The sequence below is a fragment of the Eubalaena glacialis genome, chromosome 15 (genome assembly GCF_028564815.1).
Source record: "Eubalaena glacialis isolate mEubGla1 chromosome 15, mEubGla1.1.hap2.+ XY, whole genome shotgun sequence".
In the NCBI taxonomy this organism is placed as follows: Eukaryota; Metazoa; Chordata; class Mammalia; order Artiodactyla; family Balaenidae; genus Eubalaena; species Eubalaena glacialis.
In genome coordinates this window covers 43320104-43342729 of record NC_083730.1, presented here as the reverse complement: position 1 = coordinate 43342729, position 22626 = coordinate 43320104, and the positions used below count along the sequence as shown (strand labels likewise).

At 38.9% G+C, this 22626-nt stretch overlaps 1 protein-coding gene across 3 annotated transcripts in view; it reads left to right on the top strand.

Moving 5' to 3' along the window:
- The window catches only part of MAPRE2 (microtubule associated protein RP/EB family member 2), a 161656-nt gene that overhangs the window by 80317 nt on the left and 58713 nt on the right, over window positions 1–22626 (top strand). For all 3 annotated transcript variants that reach the window (XM_061169576.1, XM_061169575.1, XM_061169574.1), the window contains one exon: window positions 9539–9666. In XM_061169576.1, the coding sequence (XP_061025559.1) occupies window positions 9546–9666 (121 nt within the window). In that variant the 5' untranslated portion in view covers window positions 9539–9545. The remainder of the gene's footprint in view (window positions 1–9538; window positions 9667–22626) is intronic.

The window sequence follows — 22626 nt, the reverse complement described above, 5'->3', positions numbered from 1 at the left end:
CTTTTTTACAAGGCTGACACAGAGAGGAATGCTTGTTCTAAAGAACAGATGTCAGGTCATCGAAGAATAAACAGTTATTTCTGTGGAAAAGGCACGCTGAAGATCCAAACAGAATAAACCATGCACAGTGCATTGGCTCTTTATTCTGTAGCATTCGGTATTACCTTACCTTTCTTAGCCACTTACTTTGCTTGCCTGAGTCTCTGGAAATTACTCAGTACATTTTTTAAAAATTAATATTTCAAATTGTTTTAATTCATACCTTCAAAAGGACTAGGAATCCACATTTGTCAGGGAAGAATACAGTTCCTGACCGGCTCCCCTCACAGGATTTTTTCAAGAATCAAAACAGGAACATGGTATCACTTTAACTCTAAAATGATAGAAGAATTCCTTTTGTTATCCACACAACATTTCTGAAGAATAAGCAGGGACCAGTACTTTCACCTTTATATTGTAATACAGGTTGACATCCAGGAAATTATAATGAAATCGTCAGATTCTAGTGGATATCTACAGAAGAGCTAAGACTATTAAACTCCACCAACCCTGAGTTTAAAAAATATAAATTTTGGAAAAATATAAATTTTCTTCTACGAACTGTTGAGTCAGCTTGAATAATTTAAGCTTGAAGGTATTGAAGTTGCACCTGTAGAAAGAAAAAGTTTTCTTTTTTCTGAAGGAATTAAGGGGAGAAAAAAGTGTATGGGCAGAGCAGAAATAGAATTCTTTTTCCATGTTAGCTGCCCCCTGACTTACTAGAGGTTGGGAAGAGCACTTCCCTCTCCGCAGAGAGAGAATAAGGACTCAGCTCTCCCTCATAAAATCTGAAGGTGCCACACATTTGGATGGGGAACTAATAAAGGGAGTGAGAGATAACCACAAAGTGAAATGAATTTAGAAGTATCTTGGTAAAATTTGTAGCAAGACAGATTATAAGAATATTCTAATCAGCATGGATGGTAAACAGAAATTAACTATGTTGAGTCCATTGCTGTTAATTTGAAGTAGGTATGGAAATCTATTTAATGTGTTTTTAATGTTTTATTGTAGAAAATGTAAGGAAATATTCCTAACCTTGACTGATTCACCCTTACTCTGTCCTCTATCCTAGTTTTCCCACAGGTCCCTTAACAATGGTTGTTCTTACTGCAGGGTTTCTAGGGATTGCAGTTGTGTCAGATGGAGATGGGGATGTGGTAGAGGTTAGAGTGGTGAGTCTAGTAACTAATTAACTGGAGTATTACTAAAGCAAAAATCAGGTGCTATTGCATTGTGTACATGGTCATCTTAATGAGCTCCTTGAAGGCAGATAGTGCTTTACTTGCTGTTGTGAGCCGACTGTCTTGATATGAAAGGATTGTTGTCCTTTGGTGAACGTTGTCAATAAAGGCGCAGAAAGAGTGTGATTCATTGACAGAACCTGCAGCAAATGACTTGCTTCCTTGTTCTTATGGATTTTTTAAAAGCTATCATAACTCTTCTACCTGCCCTTTGGTTGTACATTTCTTTCTATTATGTAACCACAGAACATCTTTACTCACTTATATATGGTTTATCTTTCTAAAACACAGATCTGATTGTGTCTGTCCCACTTTGCGTTTAGTTTTGTTTTTAAATGATCTAGAGCAAAAATTTCATCCCAACTTGGCTTAATGCCATCTGGCACAATTCTGGGCCTTGGTGCCTCATCCTCCATCAATACATCGCCTGGTAAAGCAAAAGCTTCTCACTACTGCCTATAGGCAAAGCCATTAGAAAAGTACGCGAACTGCCAAAAATTATGCCAGTATGTGAAAATTACACCAGACTGTCCAAAACACTTAAAATTTTGAATTTTTTTCTGAGGTTTTATGTAATATACATAGTTGATTTTAAAAATTGACTAGTAACTAAAAGCAAATGGTTTTATTTACTAAGTGATAGACTAAAGAAAACAGTGGAAGTTATTAACCAAAAAATGAAAAACCTTTTATTAATGTTGTGGAAAAGCAGTTACTCTAGTCACATTATCTGGGATGTCAGTGACATGAGTTTTTTTAGATCTTCAGGGGAAGAGAATCTAGAGACGAGGGTGCTTCTGGGGATGGGTGGATATTTATTTTTATACCTATCTATAAATAATAAAATCTTCACTTAGCACTTTAGGTAAAAAGCAGATTTTTGTTGCTTTAGGGTTAATAAGAATTCCAAACACAACTATTTCATAAATGTATAGATTTTTGTGTAAAACCTGTAAGACTAGATTTTTCTGTCCTATATAGTCGTGCTTAAAAATATTATCTCTGAATACCATTTGTGACCAAAGGAATAAGGAACCCTTGGAGAAATGACTGGTTTTAGGTCTAAGGCAGTGAAGGTACAAGTCAAGCCTGAAGCATTTTGTCATACCAGAAAGCAGGGAAGTTAGCAAAGACTACTAGGATCTTCTCAAAAGAACCTAGAAACCAGTTTGAATAAAGGCATATACTGCATTGGATTGAAACATATCAAATGTGTTTAAATTCATGAGTTCATAATTACACTTAAAAAATAAAAACCTCATTGGTCATGTTTGGAGAATATTAGGAACTTACCTCATTGTTTTGAAAATCTGTAAATAAAGGGAAAGGATCAGGCATGTATCCTGCCTTTCCTGTATGATCAGTATCTCAAAGGGGAAATTTCTCTGTAGAATTATTCTAGCTAATAAATCAAGAATGAATAGAGGAAAAGAGAGAGGACTCAAATAAACAAAATAAGAAATGAAAGAGGAGGAATAACAACCAATACTGCAGAAATACAAAAAATCATAAGAGAATAGTATGAACAATTATATGCCAACAAATTGGACAACCTAGAAGAAATGGACAAGTTTCTAGAAACATACAGCTCACCAAAACTGAATCAAGAAGAAGTAGATAATTTGAACAGACTGATCGCTAGAAGTTAAATAGAATCTGTAATTTAAAAAACTCGCTGAAAACACAAGTCCAGGACCAGATGTCTTCACTGGGGAATTCTACCAAACATGCAAAGAAGAACTTATACTGATCCTTCACAGATTCTTCCAAAAGACTGAAGAAGAGGGAGCACTCCCAAAGTCATTCTATGAAACCACCATCACCCTGATACCAAAACCAGACAAAGACACTACCAAAAAAGAAAATTACAGGCCAATATCTTTGATGAATGTAGATGCGGAAATCCTCAACAATATATTAGCAAACTGGATCCAACAACACATAAAAAGGATCGTACACCATGATCAAGTTGGATTCATCCTAGGGTCATGAGGATGGTTCAACATGTGCAAATCAATTAGTGTCATTCACCACATCAACAAAAGAAAAGACAAAAACCACATGATCATTTCAATAGATGCAGGGAAAGCATTTGATGAAATTCAACATCCATTCATGATAAAAACTCTCACCTAAATGGGTATAGAGGGAACGTATTTCAACATAATAGAAGCTATTTATGACAAACCCACAGCCAACATGATACTCAACAGTGAAAAGCTGAAAACCTTTCCACTAAATTCTGGAACAAGACGAGGATGCCCACTCTCACCACTTCTATTCAACATAGTATTGGAAGGCCTAGCCACAGCAGTTGGACAAGAAAAAGAAATAAAAGTCCAAATTGGAAGGGAAGTGATAAAATTGTCATTATATGCAGATGACATGAAACTCTCTATAGAAAACCCTAAAGACTCCACACAAAAACTATTAGAACTGATAAACAAATTCAGCAAGGTATCAGGATACAAGATTTATATACAGAAATCTGTTGCACTTTTTTACACTAATAATGAAGTATCAGAAAGAGAAAGGAAAAAAAAAAATCCCTTTTAAAATTGCATCAAAAAAAAAAGACTTAGGAATAAAACTGACCAAGGAGGTTAGAGACTTACAGGCTAAGAGCTATAAAACATTGATAAAGGAAATTGAAGATCATTCAAAGAAATGGAAAGATAGCTCATGCTCTTGGATTAGAAGAATTAATATTGTTAAAATGGCCATACTACCCAAAGCAATCTACAGATTTAATGCCATCCCTATCAAATTACCCATGACATTTTTCACACAACTAGAAAAAATCATCCTAAAACTTATATGGAACCACAAAAGACCCAGAATTGCCAAAGCAATCCTGAGGAAAAAGAAGAAAGCTGGAGGCATAACCCTCGTGGACTTCAGACAATACTACAAAGCTACAGTAATCAAAACAGTGTGGTATTGGCACAAAAACAGACATATGGATCAGTGGAACAGAATAGAGAGCCCAGAAATAAACCCACATACCTGCGGTTAACTAGTGTTCAACAAAGGAGGCAAGAATATAAAATGGAGAAAAGACAGTCTCTTCAGCAAGTGGTGTTGGGAAAGCTGAACAGCTGCATGTAAATCAGTGAAGTTAGAACACTCTCTTACACCATACACAAAAATAAACTCGGACTTTCCTGGTGGCGCAGTGGTTAAGAATCTGCCTGCCAATGCAGGGGACACGGGTTCAAGCCCTGGTCCAGGAAGATCCCACATGCTGCAGAGCAACTAAGCCCATGCGCCACAACTACTGAGCCTGTGCGCTAGAGCCTGTGAGCCACAACTACTGAGCTCGTGTGCCACAACTACTGAAGCCCACACACCTAGAGCCTGTACTTTGCAACAAGAGAAGCCACCGTGATGAGAAGCCCGTGCACCACAACGAAGAGTAGGCATCACTCGCCACAATTAGAAAAAGCCCACGCACAACAACAAAGACCCAACGCAGCCAAAAATAAATAAATAAATTTATTAAAAAAACCCAGAAAACCCAAGATGGCTTAAAGACTTAAATATAAGACATGACACTATAAAGCTCTTAGAAGAGAACATAGGCAAAACATTCTGTGACATAAATCATAGCAATACCTTCTTAGATCAGTCTCCCAAGGTAATAGAAGTAAAAGCAAAAATAAACAAATGGGACCTAATCAAACTTATAAGCTTTTGCACAGCAAAGGAAACCATAAACAAAATGAAAATACAATGGGAGAAAAGATTTGCAAACAATGCAACTGACAAGGGCTTAATTTCCTAAATATACAAACAGCTCATATAGCTCAATATCAAAAAACAAACAACCCAATACAAAATGGGCAGAAGACCTAAATAGACATTTCTCCAAAGAAGACATATAGATGGCCGATAGGCACATGAAAAGATGTTCAATATCGTTAATTATTTGAGAAATGCAAGTCAAAACTACAATTAGGTACCACCTCACACTGGTCATAATGGCCATCAACAAAAAGTCTATAAATAATAAATGCTGGACAGGGTGTGGGGAAAAGGGAACCCTCCTACACTGTTGGTGGGAATGTAAATTGGTGCAGCCACTATGGAGAACAGTATGGAGGTTCCTTAAAAAACTAAAATAAAGTTACCATATGATCCAGCAATACCACTCCTGGGCATATATCCAGGAAAGAGGAAAACTAATTCAAAAAGATACATGGACCCCATTGTTCATAGCAGCACTACTTATAATAGCCAAGACATGGAAGCAACCTAAGTGTCCATCGACAGGTGTGTGTGTGTGTATGTATGTGTGTGTGTGTGTGTGTGTGTGTGTGTGTGTATATATAAAAAATGAAATAATGCCATTTGCAGCAACATGGATGGACCTAGAGATTATCACACTAAGTGGAGTAAGTCTGACAGAGAAAGACAAATATCACATGATGTCACTTACATGTGGAATCTAAAAAATAAAATGCAACTGACCTTATTTACAAAACAGAAACAGACTCACAGACATGGAAAACAAACTCATGGTTACCAAAGGGGAAAGGGGCAGGGGGAGGGATAAATTAGGAGTTTGGGATTAACATATACACACTAGTATGTATAAAATAGATAAACGACAGGGACCTACTGTAGAGCACAGGGAAATATATTCAATAACTTGAAATAACCTATAATGGAAAAGAATCTGAAAAGAATATATAGGGATATATATGTATGTATGTATGACCGAATCACTTTGATGTGTACAACATTATAAATCAACTATACTTCAATTTAAGAAAAAAGAATGAATAATAGAATATCACTTTGAAGTCTCTGAAGAGTTGTTGGACCTAGGCAAATACCATCAATGGCTAACGATATCTCTTAAGGAGTCAATCAGACAGTATGTGTCTCCTGATGGAAGTAGAAACACTGCATGAAATAGTCTTGTCCCCTCTCCTCCATTAGAACTTGAATCAAAGCAAGCTTCTAGGTCAAATTACCAGTTTCTGGGAATACAAGGGAGAGAGGAATATGTTAAAAGGCACCAATGGGATGCAGCGAGAAAAATCTAAATTGTGGAAATTCTACAAGACAAACAACCCATTCCTTCAACAACAGTTTTTTTAAATGCAAGGGAAATATTAGAAATGGAGAAGAAACCTATAGATAAAAGAAAGTACATATCAAAGAATCACAATGTATGAATCTTATTTGAATTCAGATTCAAACAAATTGAAACAAAATTATAATACATATTTGATGATATTAAGAAATTTTATTTTTAGGTGTGATAATGCTGTTGTGGTTTTGTTTTCTTTTTAATGTCCTTATCTTTTAGAGACACATACAAAAATACTTAGAGATGAGATCATACGATGCTTGGCATTTACTTCAAAGTAATCTGGCTTGGGAGATGGAGGGTGGGACGATGGGAGTGTTGATGGGAATATAAATGAAACAAGATTGGCCAAGTATAGATAATTGTTGAAACCAAGAAGTGAACACAACTGGTTTGTTATTCTGTTCTCTCTCCTTTTGCATATATCAGAAAACTTTCAAAATAAAAGTGTATATATATATACACACATTTTATAAAAAATTATGTGTGGTATAATTGTACAAAATTAGTAAAATTGCAAAATTTCAACCAGGTTTAAATATTAAAAAGAATTTGTTACCACTGTACACCTATTAGAATGGCCAAAATTCAAAATACCAACAATACCAAATTTTGGTGAAAATATGAAGCAATAGGAACTTTCCTTTATTTATTTAATTTTATTTATTTTTTGGCTGCGTTGGGTCCCTGCTGCTGCGCATGGGCCCCCTCCAGCTGCGACGAGCGGGGGCCACCCTTCGCCACGGTGTGCTGGCCTCCCACCGTGGTGGCCTCCGCCGCTGCAGAGCATGGGCTCCAGGCGCGCGGGCCCAGCAGTCGTGGCTCACCGGCTCCAGAGCGCAGGCGCACGGGCCTAGTTGCTCCGCGGCATGCGGGATCCCCCCAGACCAGGGATCGAATCTGTGTCACCTGCACCGGCGGGCGGATTCTCAATCACTGCGCCAACAGGGAAGTCCCAGAACTTTCTTTTTTTTTTTTTTTTTTAATGTTCATAATGACTTCATTTATAATAGCCCCAAATTGTAAACAACCCAAATGTCCATCAACAGGTAAATGAATAAACAAACTCAATATATACATACAATGGAACACTACTCAGCAATGAAAAGGTGTGAACTACCGATACACAGTGCAACATGGATCTCACAGTTTTATGAAAGAAGCCATACAAATGTATATACTATGTGATTCTATTTATAGAAAATTCTAGAAAATGCAAACTAATCTATAGTAACTTTCATTCATTGCTGTTGGGAATGCAAAATGGTGCAGCGACTTTGCAAGACAGTTTGGCAGTTTCTTATAAAATTGAATATACTCTTACCATGCAACCCATCAGTCATGCTGTTTGGTATTTACCCAAATGAATGAAAACTTATAAAAACCTGCACATGGATATTTATAGCAGCTTTATTCATAATTGCCAAAACTTGATGGCAACCAAGATGTCTTTCAGTAGGTGAGTGGTACATTCAGACAGTGCAGTATTATTCACCGCTAAAAAGAAGTGAGCTCTCAAGCCGTGAAAAGGCATGGAGGCACTTTAAATGTGCATTACTGAAAGAAGCCAGTCTATGGTTCCAACTATGTGACATTCTGGAAAAGGTAAAACTATGGAGACATTAAAAGAAATCAGTGGTTGCCAGGAATGGTGGGAGGGAGGGATGAATCAGCAGAGCACAGAGGATTTTTAGGGCACTGAAGCTATTCTGTATGGTACTACAGTGGTGGATACATGGCACTGTACATTTGTCACAGCCTGCACAATGTATAACACCAAGAGTGAACCTAATGTAAACTATGGAACCTGGGTGATAATGTATCATTGTAGGTTCACCAATTTTAACATGTACCAGCCGGTTGGGGAGATTGGGGGGAGCAGTGGAGGACAGGGGGGTATGTGGGAAAACTCTGTACTTTCCACTCAATTTTGCAGTGAACCTAAAGCTGCTCTAAAAAATAAAGTTTATTAATTAGAAAAAGGAAACCAATTACACCGAACTCTAGCTATCAAAGCATTTTAAGCAAAACAAACCTTTTCTGTTACCTTTTCTGTGGCCAATGTGTGCCCCTCCGGCGAAAAGTTGGGGGAAATAGTGTCGTGAAATGGTCAGAAGAAGTATATTAACAATCATAGCTGAAAGGAAGAGTCGTGCAGTCTCTTCCAGATTATCCAAATACTTTTTGTATACTTTTTTTTCCAAGGCTTTGTCCAAAGCTTTTAGGGATAGAGACTATCAGGTGAGGACTTTTCTTCTTCTTTTTTTTTTTTTTTTTAATAAATTTATTTATTTATTTTTGGCTGCGTTGGGTCTTCGTTGCTGCGCGCAGGCTTTCTCTAGTTGCGGCGAGTGGGGGCTACTCTTCATTGCGGTGCGCGGGCTTCTCATTGTGGTGGCTTCTCTTGTTGCGGAGCGTGGGCTCTAGGCACGCGGGCTTCCGTAGTTGTGGCACGTGGGCTCAGTAGTTGTGGCTCTCGGGCTCTAGAGCGCAGATTCAGTAGTTGTGGCGCACGGGCTTAGCTGCTCCGCGGCATGTGGGATCTTCCCGGACCAGGGCTAGAACCCATGTCCCCCGCATTGGCAGGTGGATTCTTAACCACTGCGCCACCAGGGAAGTCCCAAGGATTTTTTTTCTAATGAAGTGTATTTGTAACCTGTTTCTAAAGTGAATTTCCTTTTCTCTAAAGCTGATAAAAAATATTCCCAACTCACTTTCTTTTTTTTTTTTTTTTTTTTTTTGTGGGCCGCGTGGCTCATGGGATCTTAGTTCCCCATCCAGGGATTGAACCCAGGCCCTTGGCAGTCAGAGCGTGGAGTCCTAACCGCTGGACCACCAGGGAATTCCCCAACTTACCTTCTAAGTGAGACACTAAATTACATGAGAGATTAGGAATCTCAGAACCTGAAGAACATTTGAGTCAAGTTGAGGGAGACAAAAAATGATACTGCACGAACAATATATGAGATTTAACCATATTATAGCAAATATGTAGAACAGAGAGAAAGGGAAGAGAAAGGGCTTAGCCAGAGCAGGACTTTTACAAGCCTTAGAGTTCTGTCAGGGATCCAGAGCTTGAATGGATGTCTGTCATCTTTCTGAGTTAATTTTTTCCTTGTAGGTAAATAAACTTTGTTTGTTTGTTTGTTTTTTCTAGTTGGGGAATGGCAGTCAATGTGTATTCTACCTCGATAACCCAAGAGACTATGAGCAGACATGACATCATTGCCTGGGTTAATGACATAGTATCTTTAAACTACACAAAAGTGGAACAGCTTTGTTCAGGTAAGAGATTCTTTTAAGTATTTACGTAAACGTTTACTCCCTATCGTGTGGAATGTGATTTTATGAACCACAGATGATGTATTTTGGATAGGAAAAAATATATGTATCCGTATTGATATATAATTAAAGGGGGAAAGCTCAGATATAATTGAAGAACATATGGGGGAAAATGATGGCCACCTAAGAGCCTCGAGCCTCCACGACACATGTTACGAATGGTCTCGCTTAAGCTCTGTACCTGGTCTCCCAGCCTCTTCTCCGTCACCCCCTGTCAGCCACCACATGTCTCCTCCTAATATGCAGATTGGGTCCTGCAACACCTCTCCTTAAAAACTTTCCAGGCTCCACACTGTCCTTCTTACAGGATAAAAACCACTCCTTGATGTGGCTGATAAGGTCCTTTCTGTTCTGGCTGCAGCCCATCTCCTTGGTGTCATCATCCACATCTCTCTCCCCTGTGCCTCAGTCCCACAAAATACTCTTTGTTCCCTAAAGACTCCTTCCCTTTTGCGTCCCACAGCTTTTTTTCAGGCTCCCTTTGCCCTTCTTTTCATTTGCAGTAAAATCTTGTTCACACTTTAAAATCCAACTCGGTTGTCACCCCCCCGAAGGGTTCCCCAGATCTCCCAGGCTCCACAGTGTTCATGGAGCGCTGTGCCCACCCTTGCAGAAGAATGCATGCCACGCTGTGTTAGAAGGTCCAGCTGTTACTCCCCTGAAGGTACCCAGAGCCCTTGAGGACAGGACTGTGTTTCATCCTTTGTCATGTGTCTGAGGTGGCACCCTGCCCGCCTGCTATAAAGTAGGTCTGCAGGGAATGCGTATTGAGCTAAACTTGTTTTAAAAAAGAAAGGATTTGACTTTAATGATAAAGTAGGGGCTTGTTAAAGAACATGTCACTAGTAAAGTAATTCATTCTTAGGTTAGAGTATTTATCAAAGAAATAGTCTTCCTTTGGGAACAGGAAGTATTTTCTTCTTGTGAACTAACAGGTAAGAGATTTCCTCTCTGCCTCTGGCTCTGACCGGAAATGGTGTTACTAGAAAATATTACTGAAATGTATTCATGTGAAATCCCACGAGACATGATAGGTACAAAATAGTCATCAGGTAGAGCTGGCGCAGTGGTGCTGGGGCAGCAGAAAGGCATTCTGCTGGCTTTCTCAGTGGGTCACGTGTAGAAGGATTTCATGCGGTGCCGTCAGAATTTGCAACGCCTGCACTAGTCACTCTCAGATGTGCCCAAATCCAACCCCCCAGTGAATATACTCTCCCTTCTCCACATCTAGACTGGATTAGAATCGACTAGCAGACAAACTTCCCATCTACTGACACCTCTTCTCCCATCACCATTTTCTCATGAGCAAGACAGTGAGGGTGGCCAGTACCTAGGCATTGCCTCACCCACCCTTCCTGCGCCCAGGCCTCTAATATCAATACTGTGATTTGTGAGGTCACTAATGGATGCTAACCGGCCAGTTCTTTGCCCTGCAGGACGAGCTAGAGAAAAGCTGACTTAGACTGTGATGGCGCCCCAGGTATGTGTTGTTGGCCTATTGAAATGACTTCTAAAAATTACTGACAGGAACAGCCCCTGTTGCATGGTTCCCAACTGCAAATCTCCACTCAGTCAAGTTTTATGGTGCCGTTCTTGCTGTGCGTTCTGGAGCTCTCTAATATTTTATTTTTAATTTGCTGGAGGAAAAACAACCCAGAGTGTTTTCTGTTATTAGCCATCCCTTTTCTGTTAATAGCGAATTCCACTTTATATTGTACTTGTGGGTCCGTTTCTCCATAGGGCCTGACACATACTTTTCCCTCAGAAATGGTCATATTGGGATGAATGAAAATCAGTTGGAAACTGCTGTGGGGCAAAGACAAAACTGTGTATCTTTCCCATAAAGTGGCTGTATGTACCTGTGGATAAGGGTCATGGGGTTGATTATCAAAGAAAAAGAGACACAGGGAGGAAGGAGATAAGAAAAAGAATCATAGAGAAAATTGCCAGTCATGGCTCTAAAGTGTTGAAGGAGCCCATGAGGAGCTTCCTATGTAATGTACTTGGGGAGTTTTTGCTGACAAATGAAATGAGAAGCAAATTCGAATTTTTAGATACAGTAGTAATAAATGCTGGAGTGTATGTGTGCATATATATGTGTGTGTATGTGTGTGTACCTATTATTTATATAAATATGTATAATTTCTTTGCATATCTTTCAAATTTCACATAAGGCAAATTCAACAAAAATTTTGGTAGCATCTGTGAAGAGTTCTTGTACAGTTTCCTTAAAGAAAGCATTGGTGTGCATTTTATAGTCATATGTAGCAATGTTGCTATCCAGTGTGGCTTGATGAAACCTGTAGAAACCATTTTGATCATAAGAACAGATAATTTCCGTTAGGATAACTCACTAGTTACCTAAGGTTACAAGGTTGATGGTTCAGAAGAATATTTAAATATATATTTATTTAAATTATATTTAAAGGTTCCTTTCTTTATTGAAATACGTTTTTTTGTTTGTTTGTCTTGGTTTTTTGTTTTTTGGGTATTTTTTTTGGTGTTTTTTTTTTTGGCTCAGAAAAACGTTAATGTCCACAGTAGAGAGACATGTCTTTTATTTTAGGCAGTAGTTTCATCAGTGTGAACTGCGGACCATGTGCATTTATAATCTTCTGAGAAGCTGCTTAAGAATGCAGATTCTTGGGATCCTTCACCTTCTAAATCAGTGTCTCTGCATGTGTGAAGCCTAAAGTCTGCATTCTAACAAGCACCCCAAGTACTTCTGTGCTGCAGCCAAGAGTTTGCAGTGCATTTTAGAGAAACTCCAAACCACTAAAAGTAAAGTTAAAATATCCAAAATTTATCTGGCACGATTTCCTCATTCATAATTTAGTCTGTGACTTTTCTCTTGCCTTCAGCAATAGCATTTAGCAGGAAGTGCTATCTTTTTATTTATTTATGTATTTATTTATTTATACCCTTCTTTGTTCTAGAAGGCATTGAAGGCAGCTAGGACAGTGCTATTAGGATAAGAACAAAACCAAATATTGGTGACCTAAGTGATTTATCCTCAGCATACTTAATGAGTAGTCAGTCAGATTTCTTGGAAAATATCTTTTCCTTTCAGTTTCATTTTAATTTCTTTAGTTTACTGTGTGTGATATTATTTTAGCAGTGTGCTGTGGAAAAACATACACAAAATACCTTCACATATTTAACTGATTTTTTTTCTTGTTCAATAAAATTGTTCCTTACTCTTTTTCCTAAAGGTTTATGTTCCAATCCTAGCAGTCCCCCTTTGGCATTTTTTTCCCCCATTTGCATTATTTCCTATTTCTTTTTTTTAAATTTCCAGCTAAGAGATTGCCCTCCAGCTAATATTAAAACTAACATCAGCTTTCTTTAGCTCATAAAGAACTGACATACTGCTTCACGTGTGTGTGCCTTTTTCTGCAGAAATTTCTGCCTTTATATAACATCTCATTTGTTTCCATCTAAGCATTTTAAAAGCTTTTTAAAGGAGAGACGGTATGAGGTTTAACACTTAGAAACACGTTGCAGTAAGTTGCAAAAGAATGAAAATGACTCACTCTTTTCTCCTCTTAATTTTATCCCAAGGATGTAACCTTATGAAATTGTCTTTGGACATGAAATCTGGGTCATACAGTCATATGCATATTTAGTTTGCATTCATTTCTTGTGAACAGCAACCTTTACATTTCAAGTGAAAAGCTGGACTGTATAAATGAACAGGCTGTCAGTGGGTATGAATACTGCCTATAATAATATGACAGTATACGGCTCATCTACATTTGATTTGACAATGAATATTTGTGGATTTCCCACGTTGGGATGGGGGATTGAACCACATGAAATACCAGATTTGTTTGGCTTAAAAATATTTTATGTTTTTAGTTCAATTGCCTAATAAAATGTTTAGGGCTTTTTGTGGGGTGACACATTTTGGTTTTACTTTAGTACCGGCTCAAATCAGTTTACTAGATATTTTATAAGGGATTCAAGAGAGAGAATGGACATATAGTTAAGAGAAAAAATGAAAATTTTTAAATAAAAAATTTTTTTCAAAGAGAGAGAGAATGGGCAGTATGGTGCTATATAGAATCCCTATAAATCCACTTTAGTGACTCGAGGTACCATATTGGAGATGATAGAAAACGTAGTGAACTATCTGGGGCAGAAGAGCGAAAAGAAATGAGGCAGGGAGTTGGTTGGGAGTGGAAGGAATGTATCTTTCCTTTGCCTCTTCACCCCCCATCCTCTGCTCTAACATACAAATTTCCTTTGAAACTTTTTTCTGACATCCATTTTTCTGTGTCCCAGTCCTCTCCCCTCAACTGGGATGCAGGCAGCAGAGCCATTGGTCCACTGCTGGGTCGCTGCCAGAGCTTGGCCAGCGGGCACCTGACGAGCGACTCTCCCATGCATGGGAGAGAGAGGCTAGAGAGGCAGCCTGTCCTTCTCTCTGTGCCACCTTCCTTTCCTCCTCCCCGCTCTGTCCACAGCACAAGCAAACCACTGATGCTCAGATGCCAGTACTGTCACTAGGCAGTTATAACAGCTCAGTGATTTTCATGAGCATTTAAGTATTTGAATAAAATTTGGTTTGGATGAAACCATTTTTTTAGAATGGAAAATTTTAGATCTTTTCTTGACTAGCATTAAAAAAAAGACAGAGGGACTTCCCTGGTGGTCCAGTGGGTAAGACTCTGTGCTCCCAACGTAGGGGGCCCGGGTTCGATTCCTGGTCAGGGGACTAGATCCTGCATACGTGCTGCACCTAAGAGTCCGCGCGCCGCAACTAAGACCTGGCACAGCCAAAAATAAGTTAAATAAATAAATAAATTATTTTTTTAAAAAAGAAAAATGGTCAGGATTCGATTCAGCTTCATTTTGTGCTTCTCCACATTGTTTCAAGCTTTGTCTTGGATCAAGTTTTTGGTGTTTTCTTCTTCCAGGAAAGTTCCTGAATCCAGCTGGTCATATCAGAGTCAAAAATGACAATTCTCAGTCCTTCATGGCTCCCAGACGGGGCTAGGCTTTACAGTAACACCGCAGGATACAGAGGTGTGGTTGTCAGCCGTGCCTGGGCCCTGTAGGACAGGTGCTCTGAGCCCAGCAGAGCGTTCTTTGTGACGTTTTTGGCTGCAATCTGTGCCTGTGAAATAGGTTGATCTCACCCTAGTATGGGGTCCCCTGTACCTTCTTCCTCCTGTCCGCAGAGACCTCTGTCAGGAGGACAGGTTAGTGATGAAATCAGCTCAGAGTCTAAATTTAGTAGACCTTCTCAAGAGAGTTGGCTCTCTTGAACTGAAACCAAGTAAGGATATTTCGTCGATGTCTGGTAGCTCCAGAACTTACTTAGCTTTATAAAATCATAGACTGTTATTTGCTTTCAGAACGTTAAGTCATCTTGGCTTGTGTTACTGTTGTTACAGATGTAATTGTATTATAGTAGAATATTATTCATATTGGTGATGTATTATGTAGAGAGGTGGGGTTTTAGGGGTTTTGCTGACAGGTTTTCTCTGATTTTATTTTGCTGAAGTTAATTTTAAAATCCGTTTGCTTGGTCTCAGCAAACCAACTAATTGGCGAGCGGGGCAGGGGGGTGGGCAAAAAGTGAGTTGGAAAATGGGGGGGAGGGAGGTCCAACTTGGGGTTCAGTTGTTGCAGTGGATAATACACTCCTGTGTCTCCGCTAATGTACCAGTCGAAAGGGAGTTTATTTTTTGAGCAGAATATGGGATACAGTAATATATTTTTCCTTCTAAACATGTTTGTTTATAGATATTTGCTACTTTCTTACCAAAAATAAACATAAATTGGTATTTTTGTTGTGGTTTTTCTGTTTACTGCATTTTGTAATGCTAAATACCATAGTGGAAAAAAGTGTATGTATTCACCTCCATTTATCCAACTGCCCCTATAAATTTTGTTTTTTACATAGATGATATATGTATTGATACACACACACACACACACACACACGTATATGTACTGATACTGAAAGCAGTCAGCCATCTCTTCATCTGTCTCATTACTGTATTAAGTTCTGACAATCAATTTACTTTTATTTACACATGTTTTGAGCCCTTCTTTGGCCTAGGCCCTGGGGATCTGGATTAATAAGATGGGGTCGTGGTCCTCTAAGAGTTCAGTACGGCAGGGCACTGTCCTGCAGAAAACTAGAAAGCACACTGTGGCCAGTGCTGTTTTGGAAGAGCTTTGAGCTTACAAAGGAGAGGTGGGGAACACAGCGAGTCTGTGGAGAAACACCTTCCTTCAGATTCTTTGGGAGTTAGTGGGTGCTGCCTTAGAATGGCTGTAGAATGGCCAAAGTTTGTGAAACACCTCAGAAATCCTCCTCTTGAGTCACGTGGGGTGACCAGGACGCAGGATAATGTGTGTTTTATTAGGTCCAGCCCTTAAATACATGAAGTGTGTTGTTTCTCTAAGAGAAATGTAGAGTTTTTCCGGATGATATCATATGAGTATGTGAAAATTGTTTTTACTCTATTTCTTTGAAGAAACTGTGCATACATCTGGGATTTTCCCAGGAAACCATGGAATTGCTCAGTTCTTTGGAAGAAATGCAACAAATATTTTCAGTTCCGTAAAGCCAGTCCTCAGTGATACAATAACTGGGCAGGCCTCTAACTGAATAGGTGTCGGGCAGCTACGTTAGTATTTTCCAGAGGGACAGACCTACAGATGTGTCGTTGCTTTTCTTACCCATTTCTACTGGAATCCCTCCTAAGTAGAGATGAACACCATAAACTAGGGGAAGTAAAACAGGGAAAACAGATCACCTGGAATGAAGACTGGCAGTTTATATACTAACAAAAAATCAAGGAACATGTAATCACTATGAACTTAATATTGTGTCCTAACAGGAACAAAGCAAATTGGTGACATGTTATTAGAAATTTTAACTAATGATTGCCTTTGAGAATTCTCAATAAAGTCAAAAAATTTAATAATTGCAGGAATTTTTACAAGGCAGTACCCTTAATTAAATTCTAGACTTTCATCTTTTACTGTTTTCCCTTATCTGGGAAAATTCCCAGATGACATAGATGAATCCTGTCTTCAGGGTTCTTAGTAAGTATATCACTAATTCGCAAAATCTTTATCATGCAATCTCCCCTTGGGTTCAGATACTTTTTCTTCTAATCTACTATAGTAAGACTCTGCCAGGTTTCACCTGCTCCAAAACCATGAATGGGTCCATGGTTGTGAGTTTGGAAATGAGAATTGTTGTACCGGGGGCAGGTCATCAAAAGAAGTGTAGGTTGTGTCCAGGTGATGAAGGTGATACTGATGAGAGTATAGGGCTTAGACCAAGGAATGAACCTCCAAATCCCCAACATTGACTCCGTTAGCGTTATGCCTGGAGCCCTGACTCAACGGCCCCAGAAATATTGGTGAAGCGTGTGGGAATCATAGGGCTGGAGCCCAAGAACATGTTGGGTTTTGTGATTCATAATTCTAATTTCAGAAACTTTTAGAACTCCTTCTCTTCTGATTTTGTCTTTGCTTTATGGTAAGATGCTTAGCATATGATGATATATTTATTTTGAAATCATTCACCAAGATCTTTAAAAACAAGTATCTTAAGGAAAAAGAAAGGTATGTTCCAACACATTGTAAGTTATTTTGATTTTCCTAAAGATGTTAATTACTTTATGTGATGGATATATTCTTTATGAAACATTATTTTGTATTTATATTGCTATTTTTTTTCTTTCCCTTTTCTCCTCTTCAGTTTAAATCATCTAAAGACTTTAACAGGAAGAGTAGAAAATTGGTGGAAAATAGTCATTTCCTTTTATAAATGAATTTGTGATTACTTAAGCACCTCATATGTTTATTTGGGGAAAGACTTAAGGACTGGAGAAGCCCTCAAATGTTTTTCAGTAGATAAACTGGAGGATCTTAGGAATGTGTTCATCCCCTTTCTTTGCTAGCAGGAGAGGCCAAGGACCTCATTTTGTTCTTTGGTTCTTTGCCCTCTGAATCTCAAACATGCATTTTGGAGATTCATATTTCATAGCTGAAACAATCCCATTCCATCCTCTTCATTTTTATAGCTCCAATTATTTTAACCAGCCACATAATACATGGTTTTGTACATTAGGGGTAAAATGATGTCATAGGGCCTCAACTTTTATGTATCGTCCTTTAGCATTTTCATTGTGCTTTTATATGTATTATTTATTTTAATTCTTATAACAACTGTGTGCAGAAGAAGAATAGGACTTTTTTATTCCTATTTTATATAAGAGGATAAAAGCCCAGAGAAGTCAAGTGTTCACGGCTGATGCTAGCTGGGGCCTCCCTGGATCACAGCCTTACGCTTTCCTTGCTCGTGTGTGCAGCCGCTGTAGATGTGGAAGAGGGATGTGTGCGTGTGCACGTTTTTGATTTTTTTCCATATCCATTTATCAGGAGCCCACTGAACATCTCTAGGAACAGAGGAGTTAGAAGTCCACATCCCCACCCTTTAAATTACTAATTGAGGTAATGAGACACATCTGGTAATTCTGCTGATTGCACACTGTGACCTAGTATCATCATCAAGAACTTTCCTACCAAAGGTAGCCAAGATGCTAGTAGAAACATACAGGCATTTGCTCCCGATCTTATCGAATTCTTTTTTACTCTACCTGCTGAGAGTGGGTGGGGGAAGAGGCTCCCCTTCTCTCTGTCTGTTCTTCTTGCTTCCTCTCCTGCTCTAAACTCTCTTGCCCTCCAAGCAAGATGAGGGGGCTCTGAAATGTTGCCACCTGCAGCGATTCGGTTCTCTCAGGATAATCCCTGGTCAGTGGAACAGTAACCAAAATAATGGCTCCTTAGAGACACACGTGCACATTTGAAGCCCAAGAATGTGGCCCTTTCCTCACGCTGAACCCGGGCTTATTTTAATAAGCTTGGACCTTAGAGGACAATTAATATCCTCATTTCTTCAATATCTATGCTACTGAGAAAAAAGAACATCTTCTAGAATAATGTTGTTATCAGCTTGGTCCCCCAAAGGATTTATGACTCAAGGAATCACTGTTTCCCACGTATTTCATTCTGTTCAGTGAACCTGGATTGCTGTAGCTGTGCTGAGCACCTCTGTCAGTACTTCTCCAACTCCTTTCAATGAAAAGTTGATGTTTTCTCAGTCTTGTACAAAGGGACATGCTGGTGCAACATTTAAGAATAGTCATCCGTCTCCCATCCAGTTCTGCCCCTTATTACCGTATCTTGTTTGCCATAGAGGAAATTCTAGAGCTGCCAGTGGTTTATAGTCATAGTGGACACTGTGCCAGCCCAGTAGAGAGATGAATTGTACCCCATCCCCAGTCTTGAAGAGTTACCCAGCAGTCAGCTAAGAGAGATTGCTAATTAAAATGCAAGTGGAACTTACTGCTGGGCTTCTGTAGCCATTATAGTGAAACAGTTAATTCTGCACTGGGGACAGAAAAACTCCACAGAGGAGGTGGTGTTTGGGCTAAACAACAAATGAGAAATTTCTGTTCAAATGTAAAAGGTGGCAAAACGACATTTTAGGCAGAAAACGTTTGATCAAGGCAGAGAGAAGGTGCAGCATTTTATGCACGTACATGCACACATGAGACTCTGAAACCTAAGTTAGGATTCAAGGCAGCAGAAGAGGGGGCAGTGAAGTGGCAGGTAATAAATGCCGTAGTATTCGAAGAAAGGGGAGGTTATGTCAGGCTAGAAAAGCTTCTTGGGTCTTTGGCCAAACAGCCATGCAGATTTAGTGGATGGTCAATAAATATTTATGAAATGGAGTTTAATTGAAATGCTCTCCTAACTAGGTTTTTCATACGGATAAGATTCAGGCTGAGAAGAGAAAGTTGGGGATTTCAAGTAAAGGTACTATTTAGATATTTTTTTGATGTTCTAACATATCGCTTTGTGTATTCCTGAAGTCAGCAGATATTTATTGAGTGCCTACAGTGTGTCAGAAGGCGGGCTAGGATCTAGGGATACAGCTAGGTACGAAAAGCAATACAGACTATACCTAGTTAGGACCCATTCCTTTACTACCAAAGTTCTCCCTTGACACATTTGTATCCAGAGCATTCAAGATCCTTTTTCTCAGCTTTCCCCAGTGCAAAGCAAAGGCGGAGCAAGGTCCCTGGACAAAAAGTAGTGGTCCTCCAGCCTGTCTCACCATCAGATGGCCTTATAACACGAATGGGCAGTCTGTGCTCTGAATATCTGAAGCAGTACTAGGACGTCCAGTTTCTACACAACTGAGATGAGGAAGCCAAGCATCTTCGAGTTCTACTGTTCCTCAAAAGGAAATATTTTTTCTAACCTATTTTTTCCCAAATTGTGTTTTAAATTTACAGTTTATCAGCCATGTAGACACTATTAAAAAAGGAGTGTCAGAAGTCACTGTCAAATGTTTGGGCATGTTAGAATTACATACCTGGAAACAGAAGAATTGAATTGCTTGGCACCTCTTAAAATATCCATCACTCCGCAGATTGGATTTTTTCCACCCTGTAACCATTACATAATTCAGGCCGATTGCAAGTTACCTCTCTTTATTTGTCCCCTCCCTTGCAAGAGTTTGTTCTTATCCAAGTATTAACACTCATAAGCTCTTATGACCAAATTATTTGACAATAAGAAGCATGTAAATGTGAAACTCATGACAGCACAATTTCCTGCAGTTTCTCTTAACATCCTCCATAAGGAGGATCATTTCTCCACTATGATTTCTTTTAGATTACATTTGTATGACAATTCATGGTGTATGGCAACTTTAAAATTACACATAATTGTGTTTAAATTCAGTGTTTTAAAAAAAACTCCTTTCCTGCCTTTTTTATTCTTTTTTTTTTAAACTAAAGTTAAATTCCAGTCTTTCTATTTATTCTGTGATCATGTGATTGAATCTCAAAAGTAAATACTTCTACAGTCCTCATACTAATTTGGGTTCCTCCTAATACTAGAATTGTGCTTAGAAAAGCAAAGTGTTCTGGGGTTAACCTGCAAAATATACAGAAAGCAATTTATTATAGAAAAATACTGTCTTAGGTATCACAGTCTGCATGAATGTTACATGGTAGTTCCTCTGTAATTGCTGGGGGCTTCCTTTGGTACCACCCCTGGCCTTTTGGGCTTTCTGTGGCCTCTAGGCCTCTTCTCAGGGAGCTGTGGGGAAGAGTGCTCACCTCTGGAAAATAGGGGATGGTATTGGTATTGGTACTGGTATTGGTGAGAGCCGGTAGACTGGATGTGATGGGGAGTGGCAGTAGGGAAGAAACCCTCACCTGCAAGCCTTGGAAAGCAGGTGAAATGGCTTTGATCTGGGAAGAACCCTGCAGCTCCCAGTCTCAGAGACAGTGACTTTAGCCGTTAAAAAGGCAACCTGAGCGAGTGGTCCATAGTGTAGGAATGGACTGCGGGTTTATGCTGGTCTGTTCACACCACTGCATCTTCCACTATACTAAAAGCCTCTTCATCAGCTATGATACCCAGAGTTCACATAGTGGCCTGCATATAGAACTGTTGATAGAATGATATGAGCAATGACTCAGTAGAAATTCCCTGAGAAATTGGGAAAAGTTTATAACCTTTAGGGATTTTAAAAAATATTTTATTGAAGTATAGTTGACTTACAGTGTTCTGTTAATTTCTGCTGTACAATGAAGTGATTCAGTTATATATTTTCTTTTTCATATTCTTTTCCATTATGGTTTATCACAGGATGTTGAATATAGTTCCCTGTGCTATACAGTAGGACCTTGTTTATCCATCCTATATATAATAGTTTGCCTCTGCTAATCCCAAACTCCCAATCCTTCCCTCCCCCTTGGCAGCCACAAGTCTGTTCTCTATGTCTGTGAGTCTGTTTCTGTTTCATAAATAAGTTCATTTGTGTCATATTTTAGATTCCACATATAAGTGATATCATATGATATTTATCTTTGTGACTTACTTCCCTTAGTATGATAATCTCTAGGTCCATCCATGTTACTGCAAATGACATTATTTCATTCTTTTTTTATGGCTGAGTAATATTCCAGTGTGTGTATATGTGTGTGTGTGTGTGTATACCACATTTTCTTTATCCATTCATCTGTTGATGGACAGCTTTAGTTTACTTATCCGTAATCTCATTTGCCCCTAAAATAGATACGTTCTTACAATTGGAGCGTAAAAATGGCACAATTTAGGGACTCTTCTCTAAAGATACTTGTGCCAAGAAATAAGCGTTGGTTCCCCACTACCTACCAAATTAAATTAAGCTGCTGCTTTTAAAGCCTTGAACAGTCTGGCTGCAACCATCTTTCTAGCATCTACCCCCATGACTCCCCTACCCATAGCCTGCATTTGCCCAAACTCATCTTTCATCAGATGTTGTAATTCCCCATTTTTGCTTGGAATGCCTCCTTTGAGGACCATCTCCAATGCCACCTTCCAGCCCATTCTTTCAACAAACTGTGTGCTCCCTCTTAAAGTCTTAAGGTCATTGAGTACCTGTAACCGCAACATTAGAGGTCAAGGTCCTTGAGGACTGGAAATGACCATGCAAGTTTGACTTGACTTCATTTGTTAATATTGATTACTCTTTTGGGAGAGTTTATTGGGCAGAATTTTTGAACTAACTCCTTTAGTATTTCTGTGTCTCATAGGTTAACACTTAGAGTTGTTTTGTACTTTTGCTAGTTTTTCCATGTGTGTTTCTCTGGTCTCTCAAAACTAAATTCCTTGGTCCTTTAAGAGTAAAATCATATTCCTCAATAAGTAGTTGTTGGTTTATTGGTTTTTCATTGATTAATAAACAAAGTGACATCCCTCTGTGTCACCTACAGATGGGCGTTTCTTTAGCCTATTACCACAGAAATAAGATAGGAAATCTATCTTTTCAGATCCTTACCTTCTCCTCAAGCTTTACTTAATTTAAAT